The sequence below is a fragment of the Hylobates moloch genome, unplaced genomic scaffold (assembly GCF_009828535.3).
Source record: "Hylobates moloch isolate HMO894 unplaced genomic scaffold, HMol_V3 SCAFFOLD_2, whole genome shotgun sequence".
Classification (NCBI taxonomy): Eukaryota; Metazoa; Chordata; class Mammalia; order Primates; family Hylobatidae; genus Hylobates; species Hylobates moloch.
In genome coordinates, this window is record NW_026652277.1 from 145,850,209 (window position 1) to 145,870,189 (window position 19,981).

General features: G+C 35.4%; 1 protein-coding gene across 9 annotated transcripts in view; it reads right to left on the reverse strand.

Annotated features, from left to right (window-relative positions):
• The window catches only part of PTPRK (protein tyrosine phosphatase receptor type K), a 557,269-nt gene that overhangs the window by 253,882 nt on the left and 283,406 nt on the right, over positions 1-19,981 (reverse strand). For all 9 annotated transcript variants that reach the window (XM_032158857.2, XM_032158849.2, XM_032158831.2 and 6 more), the window contains exon 6: positions 1,314-1,488. In XM_032158857.2, the coding sequence (XP_032014748.1) occupies positions 1,314-1,488 (175 nt within the window). The remainder of the gene's footprint in view (positions 1-1,313; positions 1,489-19,981) is intronic.

Genomic DNA, 19,981 nt, shown 5'->3' on the forward strand with positions numbered 1-19,981 from the left:
AAAACAAGACAATATTGAATAATATATGTAAAGATATTTGATGCCAAGCATTATAAAATATGGACATATCTCATATTCTCCTTCCAGCCCGTAGGCCTCAGCATGTGCTGTGTTCTCTGCTTGCTGGTGTTTCTTTCTCTTGCCCCTGACCCTACATCCATACGCCTACTTGGGCAACTTTCTCTCAACCTTCAGATCCTCACTCAAAGAAAACTCACTTGCAAATGCCTTCCATTATACGTTTACAGTCTCAGCCCCAGTTTAGATAATTTTGCTAAAGTCTCTCACACTTCTCCTTGAAGAGACTTAAACAGGTTACGATTATTTTCATTTGTGTCAATATTGATTGATGCTTGATATCCTACTCAACGGAGCTGCTTTACCTCTATATTTTCATACGGCTGAAGTCTCTATTTTTATTTTTTAGCTTTCAGCTCAGTTGTTACCTTCTCAGAGTGGCTATCCAGAACATCTTAACTAAAATATCAATTTCCAATGTTTTGTGTCTATTTTTCCTTCACAGCACATACCCTGACTTGATACTACGTTTTTAATACCTGTCTATATAGTCTGCCTAACATAACTCAATATGATGCTCCATGTGGGTGGGGACATTGTATTACATTTACAATTGTATCTCTAATATCTACAACCTAGAACAGTGCTTACAATATAAGAGGGACTCTATACATCTTAAATGAATATAATATGTGTTTTGCACTTGTATTTTTCCAGTATTCACTACAAATATGTAGTGATATGTCATAATCCCTGACATTCTTCTAGTAACTTAAGTATCCAAGAATATTAGTGAGGACTGTTTGGTAGTTCTAACTTTCTAAGATTCTGTAAGAAATACGCATCAGTGAAGATTCACTATTGGGTTTTGATATCAGTAAAATTTGTAGGACTACATGGAAATAGAAACTTGGACCTTGACTTCATTGCCACAATGCTTCAAAGAAAAGTAGTATCCGCAGAACTGTTTTAAACGGGAAGAACTAGATCTAAAGTTAAAATACAAACGAGGTGATGACAATGTGGAGTAAGGTATTTGATATATTTAGTCCACTTAGAGCATTATAAAATAGATTTCTTTCAATGGCAAACACTTACTAGAAACTTCAAAAACTTCACAAACTACAGTCTTAATTTCACCTTCACACATTCTGGGAAATTGTATAATGATATATTTTTATAGTGACTTGACATCAGAAACACTATAGTTTAAAAATCAATCAAAATATCTACAGAGTTGCTTTTGTTCTAATAAAGTCATGCAATTTTGTGAAGTGAAAACAATTTTACCTTACCTCTCACAATAAGTTGAGCAAAATTGGACACACCAGAACCTCGTTCTGACTGAGTTACACAGCGATACAAATCCTGGTCAGTTTTTGTCACTTCTTGCAATCTGAAGGAAGCGGCAAACCTTCTATGATTGATGTTCTTAGTCTGGGCTACTGGTATATCTTCTCCATTTCGTCTCTGCAAACAGAAACCAATCTTTAAAAACAGGTTCTTACCCTTTTCATAAATCTATAAAACATCTTAGCAAGCAATATCTGTGATAAATTATTCTTGTTGCAAAAGATCCACAAATTTTTTCCATTGTCATTCAATCAGGAAAAGGATGTAAGTAAATACTGGTATCCTCAAAAGCAGTGGTCCTCAACCTTTTTGGCACAAAGGACCAGTTTCCTGGAAGACAATTTTTCTACGGAACAGTGAGGGGATTATTTCGGGATGAAACTGTTCCACCTCAAATCATCAGGCATTAGATTCTCACAAGGCGCTCACAGCCTAGATCCTTTGCATTCACAGTTCACAGTAGAGTTCGCACTCCTATGAGAATCTAATGCCACAGTTGATCTGATAGGACGCAGAACTCAGGTGGCAATGCTTGCTCACCCACTGCTCACCTCCTGCTGTGTGGCCCTATTCCTGACAGGCCACAGACCAGTACCAGTTTGCAGCCCAGGGGTTGGGGACCCCTGCTCTAAAAGGTGTAGGGCTGAGACACTATGGTAGTAATCTCAGTTCTCCATAAATTGCTACTACGCCAGAGTAAATGAATTAACAGGACAGTTAATGGGTCCAAGGCAAATGATTCATTGCCCCCATGCTCTCAGAGTAATATATACAAGCTTCTTTTAGCCCTTATGCTGTACTGCCTGTGCTGTGGTATGTTTGTCCCCACCAGAAGAGTAAGAGCATTGCCTGTGCATCTCTGTATTCCAAATGTGTAGCATGTGCTGGCCACAGAATGATAATAAACTAATGATGAATAATTTAGAGTCAAACCAAAATCTGTACTCTTTGCAAACAACTCTCTCTTTGGCATTAATGACAGCCAATTTATACATTTTAGAGAATTAGTCAAAAGAGCCTAAACTTTAAAAGCATACCTGTCAAATTTCAAAATGGAATATTGGAAGCCACATTTATGATATCAGCATTTCCCAGACAAGGGTAATAAGCATAAACTAATAGGAAATGACTGAAAAAATTCAACTATAAAAAATTTATAACTTCTGTATGTTCAAATACATCACATATAAAGAGGAAAAAAAAACAGTCACAAATAGTGATAAGTTATTTGTCAAGGAAATACCCATCAAGGAATAAATAGCCAGAATACGTAAAGATCTTCTATATGCAATTAAAAAAAAGATAATCAAAAGTGAACAGGGTATCAAAAAGAGAAAATGTATACATCTAACAACCAGGAAATGAGATTGCCAATCTAAATTTTAAAACTTCCATATGTCAAAGACAGCAAAAAGGACAAAGAAAACCCATAACCCTGAGAAAGAATTGGTCATGATCCACAACCTCACTTCTTGTTGGTGAAATTCTAACTACCCCTGGTATCTTTCATACTACTTGAAATATCATTTCATAGGGCTATATATGGGAAACAAAAATGATAACATTCCTGTTGGAAGTGTAAACGGCTAGAGTGACTTTAGAAAATGATTTGTTACTATCTAGTAAAGTTGAGGATGCATAAACCTCAGGACCCGGCAATTCTACTTCTAAGTTTCCACATTTGAACCACTGCTGTATATGAGATCAAGGAGATATGCACAAGATGTTGAACTCTAAATTATCTGTTATTGTGAAATATGGAAAATATCCAAATATTCCTGAGTAGCAAATAAATAAACTGAATTTTATTCATTCAGTAAAATATGATGGGACAGTTAAACTAGACAAAGAAAAACCAGCAATGTATTGGTAAAATTTGGAACTGTTAGTTCTCCAACAAGAAACATAAAACGCCATCTTGTAGTATTTGTCCATTTTTGCGGTGTAAATACTCCACTATAGCAACTTCAGTTTATCAGCGTGATATTATTCAAAGTTCCTGAAAACTTAACAAATTTCTGGCACTCGTTGGTTCCAGCATTCCACTGATTAGTACTACATGTATGCATGTTTAAATGTTAATTTAAAAATTCCTTAAGAATAAGACGACATGAGACAATAATATAAACTGTTAACTTCTATTAAATTAGGGTGATGGTACATTAATGGCTATTTTATTGTTTTCCATGATTTTTTGTACATTTGAAATTATTTATATTTTTAGAGTAAATAATAAAGAGGATACTCTATTGCTTTAATAATTTTCTAAATCCTGGCCAGGCCGGTGGCTCACACCTGTAATCCCAGCACTTTGGGAGGGCAAGGCAGGTGGGTCACGAGGTCAGGAGATCGAGACCATCCTGGCTAACATGGTGAAACCCTGTCTCTACTAAAAATACAAAAAATTAGCTGGGCGCGGTGGCAGGTGCCTGTAGTCCCAGCTACTTGGGAGGCTGAAGCAGGAGAATGGCGTGAACGCAGGAGGCGGAGTTTGCAGTGAGCCGAGATCACGCCACTGCACTCCAGCCTGGGCAATAGAGCAAGACTCCATCTCAAAATAATAATAATAATAATAATAATAATAATAATAATAATAATAATTTTCTAAATCCTAAATACATTGTATCTTTAAATACCTTTCTCCATATCTTAAATCATGTATATGCATATTATGTAGTAAATACATATATGTTTCTGCATATGCATACAAAAATACCTGAGGACATCAAATCCAAATCAGGATTTTGCTATTTTTTATTCATTGCTTTTGTTAATTTTTCTCTGTTTACCAACCTATTTCATGATTTTTGCAGCAAGATCCCCCACTCATTCCCTTGGATAATAAGGAACTGAAAAAGCAGCTTATATCCAAAAATATACATCCATAAAATCAGCCAAAACTCTTTCCCTACAAACCACACAAACCAAAAAAAAATCATTATACATGCAAACCTCAGACTGCGTTTTTTTTTTTTTCAATTAGCACATCATTTCCATACAATCTTCCTAATTGGAAGGCCCACCATGACTCCTGCTCCTTACTTTTGTTATACAACCTCATCTGGGCTTCCTCTAGCTTATCTTTCCAGGTGTGTTCTCAAACTGTCTCCTTGCTCCCTGCCATGTGTATTTCTCAGTTCTTCTGCACGACTAGCCAATTCCCACTGCCTGTACTGACTTCTAAATTCTCTTGCACATGTCCACACCCACTCAAGTCTTTTCACACTATGCCTTTCAAAATCCTTCTCTTGTGAAGAGATTCTGAGTATCCTTAATATTTCCTTCTCAATAATCATTATTCCATCTTTTCACCTTAATTGGTATTCCTCTCACAACACTACTGTCTCAAAGGAGGGTACATTTTATGGTACCTTACACCCTCTTTCAGGGACAGCTACCATTTTCCTGGTTCCTAACTTGAAGACAACTCTTCCACTTTCCCACTCAATCACCTCTCAACTTTTGGAATTCCCAGCGTGCCCACATATCATTCCCATTACTGGGAATATTCACAGACCAAATTATCCTCCCTAACCTAGTCCTGTGAATATTGCCATTGATCCTCAAACTCACTTTGGCCTCAGTGATACCCAACAGCCTCCTTTACCACCTTACAACATCCAAGTTCCTGTGCTGTGATAGTTTCCTCTTGAATCACAACGGCCCGTGCAATTCAGTCTCTCACTCCTTCAATCCTCTACATTGGCAGTGAGACCTCATTTTGTGACCCTTATCTTTACAGGAGCCATTTCAAAGAGACATTCTCTAGCCTGAAAGGGCTCCATATTCTTTCAACTTTCTATTGTTTATGCATTGCCAATATTGAATTTGCACTATCTTATCAACTATTCTAAAACTACTGACATTTGCAGAAATCGGTCATTTGTTCTTATGAAAAATGTCTGTGTTATCCAAAAATGGAGATTAAAAACTTGCAGACATTCCTACCTGATTTCCACAGTGACCTGATCTATGGTATCTAGCTCCTTCCCCTCTGCCTCAAGTTCACATTCCATCAGCTCATATATACTCTTTCCTTTCTACTCCTGCTGACAGGGTCATGGATACTGCCTCAAAAACTCTATAAAAGATTATAAAAACTTATTAACTGGCTTTTCTATCTTAAATCTTTTCTACTATGATATATTCATAAATGTCTTTTCATCTGTTTGTATACTGAAATCACTCTGAAGGTAGGGTTTCATGTCTCATTTATATATTTTTTTTCCTCCATAATATTTAATATATATTATCTTTAGTGGGTGGCTCAAGTACTTTGTTAAAATGAATTAAATTCACTGAACATTTTAGAGACAAGAGTCACATAAATCCTCCTTAGGCTTTTATAAGTTATAATAAAATACATATTAATCATCAATCCAAATTAATAATAAAGGGAGGTTACAAAAATATTGAATTTCAAAGACACCAAGAGATCACTGACACCAAGCTATTTCAGAAGTAATTATACCACAACTCAGAGAGGCTGAGGGGTATACTTAAGCTCATCCAGTCAAGATATCACCAAGCTGATATATTACATGATGCTTATGTGTGTGTATTAATATACTAATATAACCATAAATACATATGATTATATAGAATGTATATTATATAATTAATGAGTACAAAAGACATGTGATATTTATTTCTTGAAATAAAAAAACAAAATTAACAGTCATAATATTCAGGTTTATCTTCAATAATCATTTAATAAGCACCTCCATGAACCTTATATTATGTTAGCTGTTACTGGTTCTGTGGCTTCTCTCTCTTATGAACTTTTGTGATACAGTCATATCCAATTAAAGTTCAGAAAGATTAGAAATGTGATGCACAGCCTGTTAGCAGGACTAAAATTCAAAACTAGGTTTGATGACCTAAAATCCAGCAGACTTTCCCTTAAACTAAACCAAAGCTGTTATGTTCATTTTGGTTACAGTTCCTATCCAACAAATTGATTATTTGGTATTGAGGTTTAATCAAGGCATCGTTCCAATGGGCTAATACAATCTATATTAGACATTGCTTTCTTTACTTGGCTTCCAATGATTCATCAGAGCTAAAGGTAACAATTTAAAACATGTAAATTCTAGAAGTCAAAAATAATAAATTTTCTTTTTAAAATCCAAAATAATAGGTCTTTACCTGATTACACACCATCAATTTATCAGACTAGGCAGTGCCAGTGAAGGATGATGTAAGAAGTAATGGTAAATTTCTCTCTTATGAAGCAACGTTTGCATATAGTTCTCTGCCTTTGTTATGTTTTTCAGTTATAGGCTCTTTATTCTGCTTTGAGTTTTTACGTATGATTTCTCCATTGCAAATGTATACCCACCTCTGAGAAGTACTGAAAAAATGAATCACACAAATATGTGATCCGAGGGATTATAACCTAGCACTACTTTTTTTCCCTGCTTCCCACCCCACCCCCAATCCATCTCAGGCTTTTGTATTTATTTTGTCTCCAATACAAGTTGCTGGATAAAACTTGTCACTTACCAAGTAACCCTGGGCAAGTCACTGTAATCCTCAATGTTATCACTCCTCTCCTCTACTATACTAAGTAAGCTTCATCATGCACAGTGCATGCAGTGTTCATTTGAGAAGTTCCATTCCTAGTGGAATACAGTGGTAATAATGGTTGATTCTCCAACATCGATTTCAACCAGCCAGGCTATTAACCAAACACCTTGCCATGTGGTCTACAGACCAGTAGTATCAGCATCAACTGGCAGACTGTTACAAATGCAGAGTCAAGAGATCACTTTAGATATACTGTATCAACATCTGTACTTTAACAAGATCCCTAGGTTATGCATCAAGATATTACACGTGGAGACACACTAGGCCATTAACACTAGGTTAACGTGAGTCTTCTTTCCATTAACAGTGACATGTTTTAAAAATGGGGTGTGGGTCCATATTCTGGCCAAGGAGATATCATAGGAATTGGTCAAGTTATTTCTAAAAAGATTTCCTCACTTCTAAGGAGACATAAGAAAATGGGTTCCCTTTGCTTTTTCTTACTGTCATGCCTAAACCTGGAAGAGCTGATTCATCACCATAAGGCAGTCCAATCTAAGGGAAATGCTGATGCACTCAGGATGGCATATCAGCTAGAGAGACAGAAGAAATTACTGACCAAATCTCTGAAATGACACCAGCAATTACTAGAGCCCACTTCTCTTTGGACTTCTTGTTAAATGAAATAATACATTTGGTTTTCTATTACTTTCAGCTTGAAAGTATCCTAAAAGAAATACAGTATAATTAAAATATATTACACTTTACTTCAGAGTCTCTTTTCAAAGTTTGAGGAATGAAATCAATCCAGTTTCATTTCAGACTAAAAAGAGCCACACTGACAATACGTGTCGAGATTATTTCAAGCCTACTGACTTGAAAATAATCAAATTACATTTATTTATATATTTATTTCTTCATTGACTTTCCTCAGAACATATATATGATTCTCTCATCTTCTTAAAATTGTAGGACTTAGAAAGAGCCTATTTTCTTATGTTTGATATTTAGGTCCCTGTGAACAGCATCAAGAAGACTGCATATGAGTTGTCAAAATGAATTCCAAAGTGAATTTGCACAACTACGACCAAGTGAGGCTGACGTGAAATTTACAACATTCCAGCCAAATTAATCCCAAGGAACTGAGAGTTCCTTACTAGAGCTTGTCTGCTCTATAAGATTTGTATGAAATTTTTTCAGTCTCACAGGATGATAAAGATATTATCATCATCACAATCACTATTATTTGAAGAACAAAATAACTCTATAATTCTAAAAACATGAAATCATTTTAAAGACAATTTTAAAGACATGAAAGGATTTCACAGAAAACTTAAATTTAGAAATTTCTAAAATTAAAAAATATTATGTTATTATTTTGAGAGAAGCACTTTTTCTCATTTACGGCCATAGAACTTAATATACTTATTTCATTAGAGTAAGTAAATAGTGTTCTCCTAGAAAAAAATATGCTGAAATGACAATAAATTCAAAGTATTGACTATCTGGCAATGGAAGGATAGAAGAAGGTAAATGGCATTTGACAGAGAAAGAGGTGGTGAATATTATAATTCTGAAATAAAGCAGGGTAAAGATGTGCTGGAGATAGCAAATACTAGAATCAGATTAATCAAGTGTAACAAAATATAAAGTCAGCTATTCAACAAGAAAAGGAGTTTCATCCTAGGAAGCATGAGTATCTTTGCAATGGAGAGAAAAGGTGACCAATAAGAGGAGCCACACAGACAGAGCAGGTCAAAGTGACAGAACCATGTCTGCTGGGGATGATACCCAGCTTCTAGCCCTGAAGCAACTATTTGTGAGCTGAACAATTTCTCATTACTTCTCAAATCTCTACCTTTTCATCTAACATCGGATATATGTATTTGTACCCGCTTATTCAACAGAGATGATGAGAATGTGAGATTACTGTGCAAAAGTATTCATAGCAAATTCTGATCATCACAATATTATGAAGATGATAATCCAAACAATATCTAAGCAAATAATCTGTTTGATAACTGTGTCAGTCTTTTGATGTGTGATCTTGCCTATGCTACAATCTGCAGTTATTTCATTAAACACTAAACTAGGTGACCCTGTGAAGGCATTTTGTGAATGGACTTAAAATCCATAATCTAGTAAATAAGATTACCCTAGATAATCTGAGTGGACTGGATTGAATCAGTTGAAAGGCTTTAAGACCAGGGGTGAGGCTTCTCCGAAGTAGAAGAAATTCTACTAGTGAACAACAGCTTCAGTCTGTGCATGCATGTTTTAGCCTGCCCTCCCCAAGGGCTTGCCCTACAGACTTCAGACTTGCCTAGCCAATCTGCACAAGCACATAAACCAATTCCTTGCAGTAAACCTCTTCAATTTTGTAAATAAAATCCTGCTATATGTAATCTTATAATTATATACATATATATATATATATATATATCAATAAAATCATATCTATCTCCTACTGGTTCTGCTTTACTTTCTTAAAGCCTGAGGGATAGAGATGATTTTAGGACCAGAAGTGCTTCTAGAGAATCAGATTGTTATGGATGAACTTTCCGATTTGGTTCTGATTCTGGGTTTACTGAAATTTATTTTTCAATCTGATTAGATTTAAAAGTACCTATAACCTCTCTTGCCAGTGGCAAAGAAGACACTACTAGTCCATGACATGATGCAGCAGTAGAGGCATGTAAAATGTCACTATTAGATATACTCCAAATCAAGTATCTATGGAAGACAAAGTTTTGGTAACCATGTATTTGCTACCTTAGAACATTTTAGTCAAACAAAGAAACAACAAACAAAGAAACATAATGAGACTGGCTGGTTGCTTCAAACTGCACTGTAGAAAGCAGAAATGTGACGCGTATGAGTCCACAACTATAAAACCATGCAATTTAGAGTGAGAGGGAAGATGGGTGAAGTCAGAAGACAAATGCAATGAAACCATCAGATCTGAGGGATTCTGGGAAGCTGATGGCAGCAGCATGGTTTTTTAATCTTTCTGAACCTGCCACATAAAAACAGACAGACTAATAAGAGAGTACAGAAATAGAAGGACTAGACAAAAGTGGGGAAATCCCAGAAATCCCAAAAGGCAAGCTGACGTATTTTAAAACATAACTCAAAGCAACAGAAGAGGGAAATCTGTAAAATCAGGTAAAGTTTCCTGAACCCCACCTCATTTTAAAACTTCAGGAGAACTTATTTCACATAAAAATGAATAACTTAAAAGTATCAAGATCAAACCCCACATACAGATTTTGTAAGATTAAAAGAAAATAAGGAAAATAGTATAATCCTTAGTGTCAATGAAAGTCAGTCAGAAAAATATGTCCGTAAAATAGATCAAAACCACAACATAATATTTCAAGATAAGCTAAAACATATTAAGGAAATGATTCATGACATGAAACAATATAAACTGAAACAATAAAACTCAGAAATGAAATGACAATTCATGAAAATTAGAAATTAAAGAAATATCATTATTAATTATTAGAAATTATGAGTTCTCACTCATAAGTGGGAGATGAACAATGAGAACAGGTGGACATAGGGAAGGGAACATCACACACTGGGGCCTGTCAGGGGGTAGGGGGCTAGGGGAGAGAGAACATTAGGAGAAATACCTAATGTAGGTGATGGGTTGATGAGTGCAGCAAACCACCATGGCATGTGTATATCTATGTAACAAACCTGCATGTTCTGCACATGTACCCCTGAACTTAAAGTATAATTAAAAAAAAAAAAGAAAGACATAGAGAGGGAAAAAAAGAAATTATAAGTAACTACAATAAAGTCAACAGATGATTCCTGAATAATGAGTGAAAAAGGGGTAATTTTTAATGTTTAGAATAAGGAGAATAAAAATATTTGAAAGTGATCAATGATGACAGGCAAAGATCAAACACAGAGAAAACAGAAGTCTCTACAGGATCAAGGGTACAGATAAAGTACTACAAATTACAATTTTTTAAAAAATTTCTGGGTGCAGTGGCTCACGCCTGTAATCCCAGCACTTTGGGAGGCCGAGGTGGGCGGATCACGAGGTCAGGAGATCGAGACCATCCTGGCAAACACTGTGAAACCCCGTCTCTACTAAAAATACACACACACACAAAAATTAGCCGGGCATGATGGCGGGCGCCTGTAGTCCCAGCTACTCGGGAGGCTGAGGCAGGAGAATGGCGTGAACCCGGGAGGTGGAGCTTGCAGTGAGCGGAGATCGCGCCACTGCACTCCAGCCTGGGTGACAGAGTGAGACTCCGTCTCAAAAAAAAAAAAAAAAAAAAAAAAAAAAGCGAAAAAACCAAAAACAACAACTTCTAAAATAAAAGAAAAAGTTTATAAACTACATAATGAAAGAAAATACCACATACCTATGATAATATCTCAGAGTGACCTACTGTGATACATATTCTGGTAAGATTAATTAGAAACAAAAATTATTTGCGTATCTAGAAAAAATAGGTACAGACAGTCACCAAGGCTTTAGAGTGACTGACTGTACCTATTCTGTCTGTGAAAGAAAATGAAGTAACATTATTTAAGTTAATAAAAGAAAATGTGAATGAAAGATGTCATATACTGTAAAACTGACTTAAGAATCAAGGGCACAAAAAAACTATTATCAACATCTAAGAACTCAGGGAATACTATTCCCATGAGCAGTTCCTAAGGAATTTGAAATGCAAAAAAGTGTTTCTGACATACGAAATTGCTAGATATGATAGGTGGGCTAATATTGAATATTATAAACATAGTTACATTTAGAAGACTAAATAAGAGCTAAGTAGAAGACAGTATATTATCCATGCAATAGCTATATGCTGACAATGGAGCTTTAGTACAAGTTTCAAAATAAAATGAGATAAAACCAATGTATAATTATGATATATTCTAAATCCATCTTCCTTGTGTCACTGACAACCAAGAATATCGGTGTGGAAATAAAATGTAACTGAAAAGTTGTAATAGGATAAACGTTGAGTAAAAACCTTTAGGCTTCAACTTGAAATATCCCTATGAACTCATTAGGTATTTTATCATTAAATATATGTGTATGTATTTTTTAGCTCTATTCACTGAATCGATCTAGAAATGAGTATCTCTCAGAACCCGCATCACTATCTTGAAATATGATTTCTTACTAAAACTAAAAAGGGCATCATTGAAAAAATGACTGATCTCACATCTAGAGGAGAAAGTGAAACATCTCACAGCACCAGGTAGCAAGGACGCTCTCAAAGCCTACTATAATCATATCAAAAAGAATCAGGAGCAAATTTGGAGAGGTGCCCACTAAGCAAATATGAGACAATTTAAGATTTAATAGAAATAATAATTGCAACAAATTAAACTCCATTAAATATGTTTAAATCCATGAGTTTATAATGATATTAAAAGAAAAAAGAATAAGTCATCTTTGCAGGATGATAGAGAACCAACTCATTTTAAACTAGTAAATATAGCACAGATTGGAGCATGTATTTTCCCTTTCCTTAATGAATTGTGTTATTGGGTAACCAAACAGTAGATTATGGGGAGTATGTATATTTTCATCAACTAAACAAATACAAAAGAAATAAGAAACAAAAAAAAATGATAGAATATCACAGTTTTCTACCCCCAGGAATAAATATAGGCATTAATCTTCAGAGACTGCCAAGATCACAAAAAGAAAGATGACACATTTTGTTCCTCCTGTTATTATACCAAACACCACCTATGGCGTTGCCAAAGGATCAAACTTGACCCTGGATCTGGCTGCCAATTTGCAGGAAATAGAGAGGAAAGAGGGACATGTGGAACTGAAGAGGGCATTAGTATGCAATCAGCAAAATTAGTATGGACAGCGGAAGCTAGAAGTCAAACATTCTAGGCTCAACAGATAAATTGTGAGGAAAGCAATAAAGGACAAACCTACAGATTAAAAGTGACTTAAAAAGATGTCTAATTTTAAAAATTGGTAAGACTATGGTATCTAGGGATGCATACATAACTGCAAAAAAACTACAAGGGTTAAAATTCATGAGAGTGGTTATTTGTAGAGGCAGGGAGACAGCTCTGTTATGCCTGGCACAGAGCACACAGAAGGCGCCTCTGGCATGGCTGGCAAGCTCTCTTTCTTGTCCTGTGTGATGTTTACCCGATATTGAGTCATAATAGTCTTTATTTTTGTGTGGTTTTCTATACCTACATTTTATTTTACAATAAAATAATTTTGTAAATTTTAGATCTTTCTAGCAGACTACTTTTCATAAAGAAGAAACCAGGCCTGCCAGTGCTCCATGTTGTAATACTGATCCCAGGAGCTCAATGGGAAAGTTGCAAAGTGCTTGACATGACACACCTAGAAACACACTGAAGGGGCAGCTCTGCAAACAGTAGGAGAGCATATTGTTCTTGCACAGAAAGTGAAGTAAATTATTTCTAGATATCGATAAAAAGCAATCCTTGAACTTCTATGACTGTCAGGCTTGTATAGTTCTGTTCCAAGAATAGATAAGGAAGGTAAAGAATATTATACACATTATGCATTTATGATCAATTATGTAATCTGTAAACGTTAAATTCAGAGTTTATAAATTATTAAAGAAGGAAAAGAAAGCTTTATATCTGCAAGGCATTGATCTCTTTATGGTAGGAAGGCACATAAAATCAACCAAAATGACCTCAGGAGTATTTAACAATCCTAAAAATTAAATATGATTAAACTTTCTGATGCTCATCGTTACATATCCAAAATGCCAGAAAGCGGAAGAAAAACTCATAATCCGTGATATGAGATCAGTGACTTTATCTCAAGACCTATAAGCAGAATTATTTATATAAAGCTATGCAGAAAGAAGATAATGCTGTCAATTAGAATATACCAATGGCCCAATGAAAAGTAGGACTGCCAAGAGTGTTGGCTCTTAGCTACGAAAGAGAACATGGTCTCTTAAGTGGATCAGAATTAACTGTAAACCAGCATATACATGGCAAAATCACTACTGCTTAGACAAAAGCAGAGAAAATTAGAATTAAATAGCAAGCTAGTATTCATCTGTCAGCTACAGTTTACAGCAGGTGAAAAGAAACTAGGAAAGCACAAGGGATGTGGTTTGTACTCCTCACACTCCTGTCTTGTGAGCCAGAAGTTATGGAAGCAGCCAAGGCTGAAGGCACCAACAGTTTTCCCATAGATTAATTCTCCTCAGTGACACCTGGGCCACTCAGAGGTTTAAGTTGGCCACAAGCTTCAAATTGTCTTGGTAAACTTTTATTAAAGCTAGAAAGAGTCAAAAGGAATTGAAATGTCTCCTCATTTTTCACTCCTACTGAGGAACACTTACATGAAATTATGAAGGTAGAAAGAAGTATAAAGTAAAACAATGGTTCTAATAGAGAAATGAGCTCCAAAACTAGAAATTGAAAAAACTCATTGACTATCTTTTAAAAATAAACTCTGAGAAAATGTACAAAGCTGTCTATATTATTTCACTCTCACATCTTTCCAAATTTTATAAAATGGTGCAAACCAGGCCCAAAACCGTTTTGTTTCTTAATTTGTCCTCTCCTTTGCTACTCATGGATTTTCCAATGCCAGTGGCACTGTCCAGAATCAGGCCCTCGTTCCCTAACGACTGTAGTGGGAACAGAAGCCTCTTCCTCTTTCAGCAGTCTCCACCGTGGTCTAGTACCAACTTTTCCATAAATTCTATTTACCTCCACTCCTCATAGTGAACCTTCCACTTCAGTAAGTTCCTTCTCCTTCGGTTCCTATCCCACGTCCCCACACATACACATGACATGCTTTGTGCCTTCTGAATCTGCAGTAGTAACCATGCCCACTTTTGCTTATTCAAATACTATGTACACTTCAAGGTTTCAATCAAGTCTTCGCTAATGATTTCACCAAACACTCCAGTCTGCATTGGTCACGCTCATCTCTGAAGTAGTACAGTCCTTAGATTCTATACAGACTTCCCATACGCAGTTATAGAATCACGTGTCAGGGCAAAAAGTATCTTAAAAAGTAGTTAACCTCAGGCTTGAATGTCTTCTACATCTCTAGCATGTGCTTATCCAGATTATGCTTGGATACTTGGACTAATTGTAATTTTACTACCTCCTGGAGCAGCTCATTGTAGTTTTCAACAGCCCTACAATTACAAAGTTCTCCCTTATAATCAGCTTATAGCTCTCACCATAAGCTTCAAATCATGTCATTATTATACTTTAGGATCTATAAGGAGGAAATTAAATCCATTTGTATATTCCTTACATTACAAGGTAGTAAATAAGTCACTTATCTAGTCTTCTATAAATCTCAAGATATATTTGTGCCACGTGCCTTTAGCAATTCTGACATCGTTCTTCAAGTTTACTCACTGTCTTGGTAATTATATGCTACCCTTTGTTATTTTAATAATTTAAGAAGTGTGTCAGCCATTCTTAGAGTCTTTTACCTAGAAAATGTCAGAACTTTGACTACGTCCAGACATTAGAGCAACTTTTACTATATTGCATTGCATTGTTTTTTCTTTATGCAAGTTACCTAGCGTGAGCTGATCATATATTATGTATTTAATCAAGTTGACTTTAAAAACCTCCTCTCAAATTAGTTTCCGAAGAATTGCCCACTGTAAACTGCAGTTCCTAAGCATGCAGTAATTTCTTCAGGAAGCTTACCTTCATTATAATAAGTGGAAAATTATCATTTTTTTCCTAAAATAAATAGTGTCAGGATAGTAAAGTCTCTTGCAGAAATTAAATATGCTACAAACATCTGGGCTTGCCAAATGGCAATATAAATAAGCACAGAAAACTGCTATAGCCTGGAGGCATCAGAAAGAGCACTGTGAGCCATAACTACTAGGCCTCTGAAATGGTGTAGTGCTATGTTTCCATCAGCTAAAATTTTTGTGCTTCCCAATTAACTCAATTGTTTAGAAATCATGCTTTAGGTTCCCACTACTATGTGGTGATGTTTGCATGGAGTACAGGAACAAGGCTTTGGAATTTGCCCAGACAGGTAACGCACTATGTGGTCAGAAGTTTTAGACCAACCGCTTTCACTGCCCCTTCACTGACAACGGTTGGTACAGTAGGGGGTCAGCCTCTCTCTGGTTGTTTTTGAGAGCAATTTGCATCTCATTTTACTGATTTCACTCTCCAATTAGTACTCTCAAGCCATTGCTTAAATTATGTGTTGCTCCATAAGGAATGACATTTCCTTTGGCTGAGCAACTAGCTGTATCACACTATTCTAGCAATGATGAGCCTCACCAAGGGCGAAGCGGCGGCTGACTCTCCTGTTTTGGCAGGCCCACGGAGGAGGCACAGTGCCAGCACCTGCGGCGATTAATGACAGTTTGGCCCAATTGCCACAGCTTCGATGGCAATCTGCATAGGATTACCAGTCACACATTAAACAGCCTCATTTCAATTCACCAAAACAAATGGTGCCACCAAATCTACCCACACAATTCCCTACTTTCAATAACTCCACTGTTGAATTTCTCTGCCCAATTCAGTGATGCATGCCTGCCAAGCGCTGTAATGATGGATGGAGTCATTCGTATTTTAGTTTCTACACTGAACCTGAAGCCAAAGCATATGGTCTGACAGATGTTGCAGCAATAGGCTCTATTTGATTTACCATGTAGGTGTCTACTTATACTGGACCTTCATAACAGAATACTAACGCATAACTTTCAGTCCAACCCCAGTTACAACCCTTTCATATCCTCAAGTTATAAGGTGTTCTTAAAGCAGAAACTCAGAACATGTTTATTTCAAGTTAGACTAATGATTACAAATTACCTTTGAATGTAATCAAATCACTTGAAATGGACAAGATGGACAAAAACGCAAGTAATGCCTGTAGGCTATTACCATCTATGGCTTGATTAGCACTGCCAGTAAGTTCGTTATTTGATAAAATGTGTCACTTATTCACTTTTTCCTCATTCGTGTCTTATTTAGGTAAAAATTATATATATATATATATAGTAAATTGGACAGATCTTAATCTTTGACAAATGTATGTACACTCATAGATCAAGACCCCAGTCAATATATATGACATTAACATTACCCTAGAGAATTTCCCCCTGCCCACATCCAATTAATCCTTATTCCCCACAGGCAACAAGTGTTCTGATTTCTATCATCATAGGTTAGTTTTGTTTCTTATGAAACTTAATGTAAATGAAATCATAAAGGATATAAGCTTTTTGTGTCTGTCCTCTTTCCAAAACCTAATGTTGCTGAGATCCATTCATGCTATTGCATTATCAGCAGTTCATTCGTTTATTGCTAAGCAGTATTCCATTGTTTGAATGAGCCACAAATTGTCTATTATCCTGTTCATGGACATTTAGGTTTTTTCTAATTATCACTTATTATGAATAAAGCTGTTATAGGCATCCTTGTACAAGTCTTTTTGTGGGCACATGTCTTAATTTCTCTTGGGTAAATACTTAGGAATGGAACTGCTACACCATATGTTCATTTGTTGCTTATATATTCACTTTTTCCTGCAATCACTTTATCCGGTGTTCATAATAGTAATAGTTACAATCTAGTGTTCAGTAGCACCATAGGGTGACTATAGTTAGCAATTTATTGTATATTTCAAAATAACTTTAAAAGTGGAATTGGAATGTCCTTAACACAAATAAATAATAAATACTCAAGGTTACGGATATCTCAGTTACCCTAATTGGATCATTACACATTATATGCTTGTTCCAAAAATATCACATGTACCCCATAAATATGTACAACTAGTATGTATTGATAATAATTTGATATTAAAAATAAAATTCAAGAATATTAAGAATATTCAAATACTGAAATATTTGAATATTTTTTAAAAGTTTTGAATTTCAAATATTTTCAATATTGAAAATAAATAATTCAAAAAATTCAAAATTTAAAAATAAATAACCAACATTTCTAACCTATAAAAGTGTACAATCTAATTTTTATTTTTCCTGTAAGAAAATTATTTGGCACTTCTCAAGAATATAACCAAATGCTTTAGTTATTTCATTTCAGTATAAATTATATGTTACAATTTCACTTTTGATCTTATTTCCCATAAGTAGAGCTTTATCATAGCTTCAAGTTATGAATCACAAATTCTGTATCATTGAAAGTTCCTCAGGAATACAGAAATCCTTCCTTATCCAAGGTCGCACTTTGGGCAGTTGCAGTTACCTTCTGTCAATCACAGTCTGAAAATCTTAAATGAAAAATTTCAGAAATAAACCATTCATAGGTTTTAAGTTGCACTCCACTCTGAGTGGCGTAATGAAATCTTGTGCCATCCCTCACTTATTAGTCATCGACATTGTGTGTTTCTGATATCCCAACCATCAAAATCGTCATGGCTCAATGATCTAGGATAGCCCCAAGCAGTTGAACCTCCTTCTGACATATTGTCAGAAGGTCAGTAGTAGCCTAATGCTACATCACACTGCCTATGTCATTCACCTTATTCTCATTATGTGAGTTATTTTATCATTTCACGTCATCCTAAGAAGGGTGAGTAAAGTACAAAGATACACTATGAGAGATCACATTCATATAACTTTTATTACAGTATATTGTTATAATTGCTCTATTTTATTAGTTATTGTTGTTAATCTCTTATTATGTCTAATTTATTAATTAAACTTGATCATAGGTATGTATATGTAGGAAAAAAACAGTATATGTGGGGTTTGGTACGGTGTGGTTTGAGGCATCCACTGGGCTTTTTGGAATGTATCCCCCAAGGATAGGAGAACACTATTACAAAATTAAAATGGCTTAGTTCTAAAACTTAGAAGATTTAAAAAATGTCTGTTCATGTGGAAAAAATTTACAAATCATTAACCAAATAATGTGTTTATATCCAGAATACATGCTACTTCACTGAGCTCTCAATTGAAAAATAATCTGGAAGTTCTCTCAGCGTGACTAAAGACTTTATTCTAAATTTCTTTTTTTTTTTCTTTTTTTGAGACACATTCTCGCTCTGTTACCTAGGCTGGAGTGCAGTGGTGTGATCTCGGCTCACTGCAACCTCCGCCTCCCAGGTTCAAGCGATTCTTCTGCCTCAGCCTGCCGAGTAGCTGGGACTAGATGCGCGTACCACCACACCTGGCTAATTTTTGTATTTTTAGTAGAGACAGGGTTTCACTATATTGGCCAGGCTGGTCTCCAACTCCTGACCTCATGATCCACCTACCTTGGCCTCCCAAAGTGCTGGGATTACAGGCGTGAGCCACTGCGCCAGACCCTAAATTTCTTTTAGTGCATAAATGTACTACATGACATATTTTTAAAAACTACTTTCCAGAAAACCTCATGATTTCACCATGTTTTTAGTCTACTGACACTCAGACTTATAAAAACATTCAATGTTGTTTTATGTATCATTAGTTCATTTAGCATGTACAAGAAGGTTGATCTACTTCGAATACTCTATAATTATATAATCTAATTCTTACAAGAAAGATCATTCCCTGTAGATACTTTCAGAACTACCATGATATGCATTATGAAATTATCCTAGATTAACTCAGGCAACTCATTGTTTGCGTTTTTCCCTGCATTTTTCAATTTACTCAATTTGTATATCATTTTAGACAATAAAAACGACTGATATATTAATTATAACCTAGAAAGAATACAGAACTGAGAGAAATTATTCAGTTTTTCCATAACAAATTATTTAAAATATCAAATATGATCAAGCATTATGGTCTGTGTACCTTTCACAGAGTTATACTGTATCATTTTTCCTTTGAAATAGAAAATTGGCTGTTTTTCTAGTCTTTGTTACTTTAGCCCATATTTAGACAACATTTTGCCAATTGAAGCTCAATACTACATAATGTAAGTTATTTGGAGGACATACAAAGTTGATTGCCATTTGTATTTTACCTGACCATGGCAGGTATAACAACTGTTGTATTATTCCATTACCTCTGTGATAGACTGCAGTGACCTTTCATTGAGTGCTTCAAGTACGTTCATTCTCAGTACTAGCAGCAGATATTTTGAGCATTTGTTCTCACAATGATACTTAATT